Genomic DNA, 11,435 nt, shown 5'->3' with positions numbered 1-11,435 from the left:
TCTCCTGTGCACTATTGCAAATGTTGCTAAATGAATTCCTGATGAGCTTTGCTTTTGTTAGTGATTGTAAATCTCCATTTGCCTGGGAGATCCAATGTGCCCCGAAAAGATGCATTCCCCACTAGAGAAAGCATGGCTCGAAGCTCTGAGAGCAGCCTGTAGATAGCAAACACAATAAATATCAAGTCACTGGGCTGTGAAGCCACTGGAATTACTCTTGGGAATTATTCTTGTTCAGAAATTTATTTTTTCTCTAGGTAGAAAAGGAAAAAGGAAAGAAAAGGCAATCCCATCCACAGTTTTTTTTTTTTTTTTTTTTTTTTTTTGCCAGCTCTGTACTACAATAGAGATCTACATTCATCATCAATTAAGTTATACCAATAGTTCTCTAATTGGGCTATGCATTAGAATCACCTGGAGTATTAAAAAGCTGGTTCCCAAGCCCTACCCTAGAACAATTAAATCGGCATTTCTAGGGGTTGTAGCTTTGGTACTTTGTAAGCTCCCAGGTGATTCCAGTATGAAGCTGAGGTTGCCATTGCTTTGATCTGTGCTTGAGGACTACGCCGATCTTAATATTTGCCCAAGAAAAACACGGTCAGGAAAACCTAGCAGACACAAGCCACATTTCTGCCCACCATCGGCGTTAATACTGGATGAAGTCATGTTTTCTTTCCTTCCTTAACATGAATGATTGTGATTAAAAGAATTTGGAGGCATTTCAAAGTGAAAAATATTCCTTACCAGTTGTACATCAATATCAAAGTATGTTTTCTTATCTGAGGAGTTCTGACCAAGTCAAGAAATGAAGGGTTCAATTTCTTGCCAGTTTCCTCTTCAAGTCTCAGGCGCTAAGAAAAGGAATAGAGAGGATAGCTTTGTATATTTAATGCTAGGGTCCCTGGGTCACATAGGGAATAACAATAATTCCTTACCCATCCTGAGCACCCATCTCATGCCCAGCACTAGAGCAAGCACTCTCCATACTGCGTCTCATTTCATCTTTCTTTCTTTTTTTTTTTTTTTTTTTTTTTTTTTTTTTTTTTTTGAGACGGAGCCTCTTGCCCGGGCTGGAGTGCAGTGGTGCAATCTCGGCTCACTGCAACCTCCACCTCCTGGGTTCAAGCAATCCTCTGCCTCAGCCTCCCAAGTAGCTGGGATTACATGAATGCACCACGACACCCAGCTATTTCTTTTTTTTCCCCGAGACAGAGTCTTGCTCTATTGCCCAGGCTGGAGTGCAGTGGTGTGATCTCGGCTCACTGCAAACTCCGCCTCCTGGGTTCAAGCAATTCTTCTGCCTCACCCTCCTGAGTAGCTGGGATTACAGGCACCTGCCGCCATGCCCAGCTAATTTTTGTGTTTTTAGTAGAGATGGGGTTTCACCATGTTGGCCAGGCTGGTCTCGAACTCCTGACCTAGTGATCCGCCCACCTCGGCCCCTCAAAGTGCTGGGATTACAGGCATGAGCCACTGTGCCCGACCAATTATTGTATGTTTAGTAGAGATGGGGTTTCACCATGTTGGCCAGGCTGGTCTCGAGCTCCCAACCTCAGGTGATCTACTTATCTCCACCTCCCAAACTGATGGCATTACAGGCATGAGCCATCACACCTGGCCTATTTTCTAATAAGCTTAATCTTCTCTTTTCTACCCCCTGTGGAATGAAAAGGTTTGAGGTCAACGTGGTGAGATCTACTAAAGGCAAACAATAAACACAGGTAATGAACACCTCTGTAACTGGATTCTATTTAAGAAGGCAGGGGATTGCTTAAAAACACCAGCTTTTGAGCCTGGTGTGATGGCTCATGCGTGTAATCCCAGCATTTTGGGAGGCCGAGGTGGGTGCATCACCTGAGGTCAGGAGTTCAAGACCAGTCTAGCCAACATGGCGAAACTCTGTCTCTACCAAAAATACAAAAATTAGCTTGGCGTGGTGGCGCTCATCTGTAATTCTGGGTACTAGGGAGGCTGAGGCAGAAGAATCACTTGAACCTGGGAAGTGGAGGTTGCAGTGAGCCGAGATTGCGCCACGGCACTCCAGCCTGGGCGACAGAGCAAGACTCCATCTTAAAAACAAACAAAAAAAAACTTTTTGGACACTTTCTATCCAAAGTGTTTAAAATTCTAAGAGATCCTGTGTGTTTAAAGAACTGCTTTACTGATCTAAGAATCTGACCTGAGGATGGTGAATATGCAGATGAGGGGGGTGCGGGGCACCTGGGCATAGGACACTGGCGAAGGTGTAAGTTGCACAAGACAGAAACTCCTCAGCTGACCTTTAAATGATTTCTGGTTCTGTTTTAGTTTGATGTTTTCCACCTGTTTGAAATATTCTCCCACGGAACCACAAATCCTAGTACATACAATTCTCTGTTGCATTCCGCTACAGGTAAGCCAAAATGCAAGGGAGTGGGCGCTTCCATGGTTCCCCGCGGAGATCACTGGCGTGCATGAATCTTACCAGAGCCTCCCTTTTCTCCGTCCCCTGATTTGATACCTAAGGCCCTGGCTCACCTGAAGGGAGGCAGGTAGAGATTTTCCATTTTTCTTTGCGATGTGCTTAAAGATTCTCATGGCTTCAGCATTCTTATTCTGGGAGATCAGCCACCTGGGAGACTCAGGTATGCACCTAGGGTACAAGGTGAGCAGAGGGCAAATCTTACTGAATCCTCCTTACCCCATCCTCCATTTTTTAATAAGCAGATTTCTCTGAGGATGTTAATACAGTTGGATCTCCAAAGAAAATAATACTCGTATAGGGAGATATGTGATTCTTTCCTCCCTCAAATGCGAAATCCCTCCTCAGGGATGTCTAAGCAGAAACACAGGCAGCAAGCTGCAAAGCAGGGTGCAGCTGAACATCCAGCTCCTGTTGCAAGGAGGAAAGGCAGGTCCCTCAGGGTGGTCCTGGGCTTTGCAAAGGCCTGAGAACTGGCAGACGGGTCAAGGACTAGATGCTGGAGTATGCAAACCATTGTGGGGGTGGGGAGCAAGTATGTATATGTATTATCCTCAAGTTCCCAAAGGAATGACATAAGCATTTGAGGTCAGATGGTGAGATAACTGAAAAGCCAGACTTCATAGTTTGAGCTTGATGTAGCAGGGCTCGGGGAGCTCTTGCAGGTTTTTGAGCAAGACTAGAACCATTGACCCTGTGTCTGGAGGGAACTCTGAGCAGCTGAGTTCAGGGTGAATGAGTTCAGGGTGGAGGTTCAGGGGGAGGAGAAACTGGAGAAAGGAGGTGATAGGGCCGCTGTTGTAGCAGTTATGGTGTAAATGTAGGAAGGCCCCAGCTGGGATCACCACTCTGGGAGAGAAGCTGCTCTGAGAGGCAGGGCTTAAAAGGAATTTGGAATGGATGTTTTTGTGGAAGTGTAATGGAGAGAGCAGGAAGGGTCACTCTCAGGGTGTAATGGACTGAATGTCTCTGTCCCCGCTGAAGCTCATGCACTAATGCCCTCACCCACAGTGTGCAATTTGGAGTTGGGCCTTTGGGAGGTCATTAAGTTTAGCTGAGGTCTGGAGAGTGGGGCACCCAGATGTCCTTATAAGAAGAAGAAGAGAGACTAGACTGTTATTTTTTCTCCACCATGTGAGGGCCAACAAGTGAGATGTCTGCAAGCCAGGAAATGGGCTCCCATTAGGAACAAATCTGCCAGCACCTGGATCTTAGACTTCCCAGCCTCCAGAACTATGGGAAATACGTTTTTAAATACCCGGTCCATGGCATTTTGTCACTGCAGTCTGAGCTGGTAAGACAGAGAGTTTTATTGGCTTTTGGATAAGAAACAGGCTTCCTGGAAAGAGTTGAAATGTTTAATTCTTAGGCAAGACAGCCGTGGGAAGAACAAGTAGGTAAATCCAGGAGGAACTAAAGAAATGGGTTGTGGCATGGGAGAGAGATTTGGTCTGATAATCCAGTATCTCCTTTGCTTCATTTCACATAATCTCACGTTAGGGGTTTCTAATAGTTTCTGGTATTTCCCATGTGTTTCCCTTGGGCAGAGATGACAAATATATTTTACTTGCCTTGGTAACTCTGATTGATTGGTATGGTCTGTCTGGAGTGTCGTGTTGGCCTTATCTGGGATGAAGAACACTGTGATTCACTGGGGATGTCTGCCTTGAGCATGAGTGTTGGGAAATGGTGACACAGGTGCCATGCTCTGCTTTCTCCACCCTAAAGTTTCCTCTGAGGAGGGAGAGAATAGTACTAGTGATATTTTCAGTCTCTTCAAAGGGCCTACTGCCCAGATTGTACCACAGCTGCCAGAAGCTAATTTAAACACCAGATAAATCATGTGGAAACGTAAGATCCAGGTCATAAAAACTTTAAGCACAAAGAGAAAGGACATTTGAGGGGGAGAGACAGGTGAAGCTTGTGATTTTTATTCCTGAAACATGGAATTGGGCTCTTTGTGAAATGGGTCTGGAGAGTGAAAGCAATCTCAGAATCAGAAAGACAGTGTGTATTAAGGAAGGTAGCCTTTTTAGCAAAATAAAATACTTTGATTTCTTTCCTTTTTATTCCAAATGGACTTACCAGTAATAGAGCAAGAAGCAGAAGTTGGGCAGAGTAACTGTGAACTGCAACCACCTCCAGTGAGGAAGTGCGTAAGCCACCCCAGCTAGCACCAGGAGCCCAACTGTAAAGGCAGCTTGGTAAAAAATCCCCACTGTTCTCCGATAGCTCCGCCCAACAAATTCTGTAACTGCAGAGATAATTCAAATGGTTAGTGTAATGCAATACAATAATGAATTGACTGTCCAGCTATCAGGAAACTAGAACACCAACCTCAAAAATATAAATTTGAGAATATTCTGTACAACTCTCTGAATATTTTTAAGTGTTTTTTGGTTTTTATTTTATTATAACTATTGCTATTTTACTAATTAATAAATCTCACAGTCCCATTGGAGATGGGATGAAAGGCCTGCCAACATAAGCAAACACATTTGATTTATAATTTCCATGATGCAATTGTATTTCAGATACATGCAAGATTTTGACCTAGAGTAGTAACTCAAGACCTGAACAAATGAATCAAACATTAAATTTAGACTGTTGATGATTTTTATGTAAATGAACGCCTGAGTATAACTTGTTCTCTTACATGGGTTTAACATTTATCTTGCAAGTCCTATTTGTTTATTTGCATAAATGGCTTGGTAACTTAGCAGAGTGCTGGAATCAGCTAGTGCTGGGTTGCAGGAACTGGTTTTACATGCTAGGGAATTTTACAAGCTGGTGGTTCAACCCATTGGTATCAGCCATAGTGAGAATATTGCTATAAAGATGCTATGCTGTTAGATGTCAAATATTCTCTTATAGTATATGGAACTTAACTGTAACTCTGGCTACTAAGGAATAGGATGTTAAGTTATATTCCTGGTCCTAAAAATGGCTGGCTGAGTAACCTGGGTTGACTACAGTACTTGTGTTTTCAGTTTCCTTGTGTGTAAGTTGAGGATAATTGTAGTTTACTAGAATAGATTTTTGCAAAGCATTAAAGTCCTTTATAAATTGACTACTTCTCTCATCATTGAATCTTATTTATGAATAGGTCTGGTAGGATGGATTTTCTTTCTATCCAATACTCCAGGGTACAGAAAACAAAAATTCCAAAAAAGTTATATAAGAATCTGGGTGTCATTATGTTTACCCTTGTTTGGGCCTTCACTTTTCTCTTTATAAGGAAGAATACTGAATGAGTTGATATGCTTTTAGAAATTCTTTTGATATAGAAATAAAAAAAAACCTCTCAATATGGGCTTGAAGCTGTGTCCCTTTTTCTGCATGCCACCACCCCCCCGCCCCACCTGACTCTATTTTGGCAGCGAGGTGGCTTTGTTCTCACAGCTGCAAGCACAAACATTCTTACTCAGGATGAAGCCTATTAACCAGCCTGCTTTGCTGACCAGTCCTTGGATTAAGCGAAAAATTAACATCCATGTATAGGTTGGAGAAATGGCCATGAGAACTCCAGATGCAGCATTTATGAGGATTGTAGTTAGGAGGCAGAGCTTACGGCCAAACCTACAGGAAGAAAAACAAAGAGAGGGAATCAAATTAATTTTGATTTGTGAAGACTGTAGAAAATGCATGGAAGTTATGGAAATCTAAACAAAATCAGAAGCTAACTTTAAATTTTGTAAATTCAGGAGGCACAGACTGATAGCCACAAAGGGAATCTGTGACTCCAGGTCCATGTAGCATGTTTCATCAGCACACTATGTGTGAGTTTTCAGCAGGTCCATGTAGCATGTTTCGTCAGCACACTATGTGTGAGTTTTCAGCAGGTCCATGTAGCATGTTTCGTCAGCACACTATGTGTGAGTTTTCAGCAGGATAAGCCCCATTCACCCCAGGGTTCAAGTACTTTCTCAGTCCCACACTGTGGCAGGTATTCAGGGAAAGAGTGATTCTTCCAGGCCATCCCGTGCTGAATACCCTATGGTCCTATCTAGGTCTTACATCGTCATGTGAGCTGCGGCCTTTGCACTAACAGTTTCAACCAATTATCCACCCAAGAATGTTTTCGCTTTGAAAACAAAATTCAGTGTTCAGCATTTAACCCCTTTCTTTTTCAACACTGCTTTTAGGCTTTGTGAAAATTGTCTTTGGTGCCATACATGTTACTATCCTGTGACAGCCTCTGTTTGGAGCGTGCTGGGAAGACAGGTTCCACACATCAGATTTGGGAGACTTAGGTTTCTTTAGTTTAGGGATCTGGAAAGTTGTCCCAGTACATAGAACAGAGGAAAACAATTGGCAACCTGGGTTTAATCATGACCTTCCTACTTACTATGATGTTGGGCAGCCTATTCAACCATATTCAATGTCTTCATCTGGAAAAGACCCATCTGACCCAGCTGAAAAGAGGATTCAGTGAGATATCACAGGTAAGGGGCTTGGCACATAGCGTGCCTCTGACCCCTTCCTTCCTTTCTTCCTTCTGTTTGCAAAACTGGCTCAGCTCAGAGAGTTGACTTGGGGCCCAGTACTGTTATTTTCACCATGTCCTAGTTTTCTTGTAAAAGACACCCTAACCCACTTAGTGGATATTTAAACAAATTCTTCATAGAAAACAATGTTTATTTAGTCTTTGTTTTTCCACTTCAATTGGAAGGACAGCTTTTTGTTATTAGGATTGCTCATTTTAATGGTGGATAAACATTGTTTAATGGATGCCTTTCTTATTATGCAACTATATTCTAGCGACGGTGTCAAATACTAACCATTTCAAAGTAATCCACATTATTAATAATTATTTTGGAATAGTAACATTTTAAATATGAAATTTAAAGGTTAAGCAGTCACATTGGTAATTAGTGTTAACTAGTAAAATTTGTAAGTCTTAAAACTCTGTCTTGACCATGTAATTTCATTAAAAAAAATTTTTATTTTTAGTTCTGGGGTACATGTGCAGGATGTGCAGGTTTGTTACACAGGTAAATGTGTGCCATGGTGGTTTGGTGTGCCTATCAACCCATCACCTAGGTAACCATGTAATTTCTTAATTCTCAGTCAATGGTTCCCCACTGTAAATATACAACCTCTTGGCCTCTAATTCAAAGCCTTCCAAAGTCACATCTCAACTTAATTTTTTAGCTTTTCTTCCCACATTCTCCTACCCAAACCCCTTCCTTTACCCTCAAAGAGTATATGATCTATAAACATTGACTCAAATCGTACTTCTTCAACTTCCAAAACTGCTTCAGGCACACAGTAGAATACCACAGTAGTGCTCCATGTAGATGGACAAAATCTTTTAGGTGATGAGAGGGAATATTCATCATTTGAAACTCAGAGCAAGAAAATCATATCCATGATGTGGAAAAACTTCACTGGGGACATGTTCCACATAGGGACGCAATGCTACTTAAAACAACAGTAAGGCATGGCTAGAATAAATTTGGGGAATCTGGGATAGAGTTTTGAGACTCCTCCTACCCCTCAGCAGGGCTATTTAAATGGTTAAACGAAAAACAATCAGATGAAACAGGAGAGGAAGGGTGCACTCCCCATACTGCTGGCTTGGTAAGTCTTTTAGATACTTGCTACTCAGAACGTGGCTGAGGACTATTAGCATGGGCTTGGGAACAGCATCACCTGGGAGCTGGTTAGAAATACAGAATTTCAGGCCCACCCAGATCTGCTGGATCAGAATCTGAATTTTAGCAAGATCCCCAGGAGATTTATATGCACCTTAACATTTGGGAAGCAGTGCATTAATTACACAGAGCCTCAGTTTCTTCACACATTGTAAATTATGGATCATGAAATCTACTTTAAAAGGTTCTTGTGATCCTAAATGAAATATAACAAATGAGGATGCCCAATAAAGTGACTAGCACACAGTAATCAGTGGTGAACTTGTTTTGGAAGATCACATATAGTTGGCTAAGTTTGACTGCAACGCACCGGGACTTTAATTCTGCTTTTGATGCAGGACAGGCAGCCACCAAAATTGGGGCTTAGCCCGGGAGGGTTCTTGGCTTTGCCCAGGAAAGAATTAAAGGGCAAGCTGGTGTTGTTAAATAGCGATTTTTATTGAAGCTGCAATGTATAGCAGCAGCACCTCCGCTCCTCGTGGAGCAGGAATATTCCATAGGCATTGTGCCTGGAATAGCAGCTCAGAGGAGGCTGTTCTGTACTCATATTTATTTTTAATTATATGCAAATTACATTACAAATTTTAATTATAGTTTAAATTATAAATCTAGTTATATGCAATCCACTGTTAATTATATGCAAATTAAGGGATGGCTTATACAGAAATTTCTAGGAAAAGGGTGGTAACTTCTGGGTGGTAAAGTCATTGCCATTAAAAGGGGGTGGTGATTGCCATGTTGCCATGACAATAGTAAACTGACATGGTGCACTGGTGGGCATGTCTTAGGCAAAGCTGCTCCTGCCTGGGATCTGTTTTAGCTAGTCCTCAATTTGGTCCGGTGTCCAAGCCGTGCCTCCAGAGTCTCTCCTCCTAGCTCACTTTGATCTAGTTCCATCACAACATATAAAAGTAAGGTGCTAGCTCTTGAGAGCTAATGATCAGACGTCTGGAAAATTTGCAAGCTAATTGTTAGTGTAACCATTATTAAAAATTAAATTATATACATTTATAATTAAATTATATTGAAAACAAGTGTAATATGCAAAACATCACTTTCCAATGATTTTACTACATTTGGCCATCTATGCTTGTGAGGTGATTTACATCTACTGTATCTGCATGGTGGAAATGCAGTGTAATGGTGCACACTTCTAGCCAACTCTGTGTCCCATGATGTCATTTTTGCAGGCTTAAGTGAACCACAGTGGGTATATTTACACCAGAGAAATCAATAAGCACTACAAACTGGAACTTTCCCTCCCAGATGACCGTTGTTAAGCATTTACAAGCATGCCACACTAAATACAGCACTTATGGCCAGGTGCAGTGGCTCATGCCTGTAATCCCAGCACTTTGGGAGGCCGAGGTGGGCAGGTCACCTAAGGTCAGGAGTTCAAGATCAACCTGGCCAACATGGTGAAACGCTGTCTCTACTACAAAAATTAGCTGGGCATGGTGGTAGGCACCTGCAATCCCAGCTACTCAGGAGCCTGAGGCAGGAGGATCGCTTGAACCCAGGAGGCAGAGGTTGCAGTGAGCCGAGATTGCACCACTGCACTCCAGGCTGGGTGACAGAGCGAGACTCTGTCTCAAAAAATAAAAATAAAAAATAAAAAAATAGCACTTATAATTATTGCTCATGAGAATAAAAACAACATGGAATTGGTGAGGAATTGCTTTTCTGTCTCAGGTGGTACTCAGAATCATGGATTAGGAAGTTACGGGTATATTCTCAGGTCCACTCTTAGTCTTACTTACAATCTTTTCATAATGCCTTACTGTTTTTTTTTAATTATTCATGGAAGACAATGCGTTTTAATGTTGGCTTAATCTGTGAATACACTGGGGATCCATGACATTCTTGTCCCATTGGATAAAATCTGAAAATTGTAGGCATTAACTATACAAAAACCAAATAGCTTTCTCATTGCTTAAAGCTAGGCTTCTCACTCCCACAGGCAGGCACAGAACAGAAGAAGACCAATGATCAGCCAAGCTTCAGACGATGTAAGAACAAGAAGTCAAGGAATGGAGATGGCCTCTGGGGGAAGAATAACGAGTACTTACCTTGACAGAGGAGGTTTCAACAATAGGTACAAAATAATGAGATCATCTAAGAAGGTAGATAATTGACCAGAGCTTATAACTCAGGAATGCACTGTCAGTAGGGATTTATCACCAGTCTCCAACTTGTTGAGTGGGACACGAATAATTAACTAATTTCTTAACCCACTGAGCAAGGGTTAAAGATTGAGTCACCTGTTTACTCACAGCCTGCCAGGGAATGAGTGTTAGCACCTCTACCTGATAATGGAGGAGGGAGCGCAGAGAGTGAACGCCTGCAGGGCCAGAGCTGCCCAGGGGTGCGATGGACTCCGGACCTCCCCTTGTTAATGTGTCTCTCCTGACTTAATGGGTCATCTTTAAAGAATCATCCTCAATTCTGCGGCAATAAAAACAGAAACAAATGACCTTCCCTTTCACCTTGCAAGCCTCTTGCAGAAAGCCCCAGGAAGAGCCTTGCCAGGGCAGCTGAGGAGACAATGAATAACCGTGGGTGATGGATGAGGTGCACGTGGCCCACGCCTCCGCTTTTATCCCTCTTCTCTTCTGCTGCCAGGTAGGCCCTGGGTCCCTGTGAAGTGTGTACGCCTTGGGGGTGTGATATATTAAGCCATCATCATTAATCTTTAACACATTTGCAAGTTTTCATTCAGCCTAACAATATTATACAAGCAGAGAAAATGTTCTACTTGCATTTAACACTATACTCAGGTTTGGATTATATCACAGATGTAGTTGGGGGTGGCATGGAAGGGCAACAAGCATAAAATACATTTACTTTACCATTTATTTCAGTTATATATTTATATTTTACATGTAAATTCATAATTATGTATTTATATCTAGATATAATGATATGTTTGTATATTATATATAATAATATATAGTATGTATCACTATCTCACTAGGTGGTTGCTGATTAAGAGGAATACTACCACTCACAGTGTTGAACACAGTGCCTGGCCCCGGAAAACACTCAATAAACAGTGCTATGACTATTAAATAATTAGCCCTGATGGCCAAGTTATCTAAAGTGCTTATCAACTGTGAAGCAAACTTGTTCGTTCCTTTTTCTTTTGAGGACTTCTAAAAATGTCTCATTGGTCATCAAGAGAGCAAAGCTGCGTGTTGTAAGAAACTTGCAGGACAGTGAGTGTGGGATTCCAAAATGCTGGATAAGTAAGAGCTACAGCAATAGCTTGATTCGTACAAACACTGACTTGCTGAAGACACAGACTCATCAGAGAGGCC

At 42.0% G+C, this 11,435-nt stretch overlaps 1 protein-coding gene across 2 annotated transcripts in view; it reads right to left on the bottom strand.

Annotated features, from left to right (window-relative positions):
- SLC22A2 (solute carrier family 22 member 2) overlaps positions 1-11,435 on the bottom strand; it is a 43,693-nt gene that overhangs the window by 29,203 nt on the left and 3,055 nt on the right. For both annotated transcript variants that reach the window (XM_033234286.1, XM_033234285.1), the window contains exons 3-6: positions 5,886-6,040; positions 4,547-4,715; positions 2,518-2,632; positions 745-851 (exon numbers count right to left, since the gene is read on the bottom strand). In XM_033234286.1, coding sequence (XP_033090177.1) covers positions 745-851; positions 2,518-2,632; positions 4,547-4,715; positions 5,886-6,040 — 546 coding nt within the window. The remainder of the gene's footprint in view (positions 1-744; positions 852-2,517; positions 2,633-4,546; positions 4,716-5,885; positions 6,041-11,435) is intronic.

The sequence above is a fragment of the Trachypithecus francoisi genome, unplaced genomic scaffold (assembly GCF_009764315.1).
Source record: "Trachypithecus francoisi isolate TF-2019V2 unplaced genomic scaffold, Tfra_2.0 Lachesis_group15, whole genome shotgun sequence".
Classification (NCBI taxonomy): Eukaryota; Metazoa; Chordata; class Mammalia; order Primates; family Cercopithecidae; genus Trachypithecus; species Trachypithecus francoisi.
This window is presented reverse-complemented; position numbering and strand designations above follow the sequence as displayed.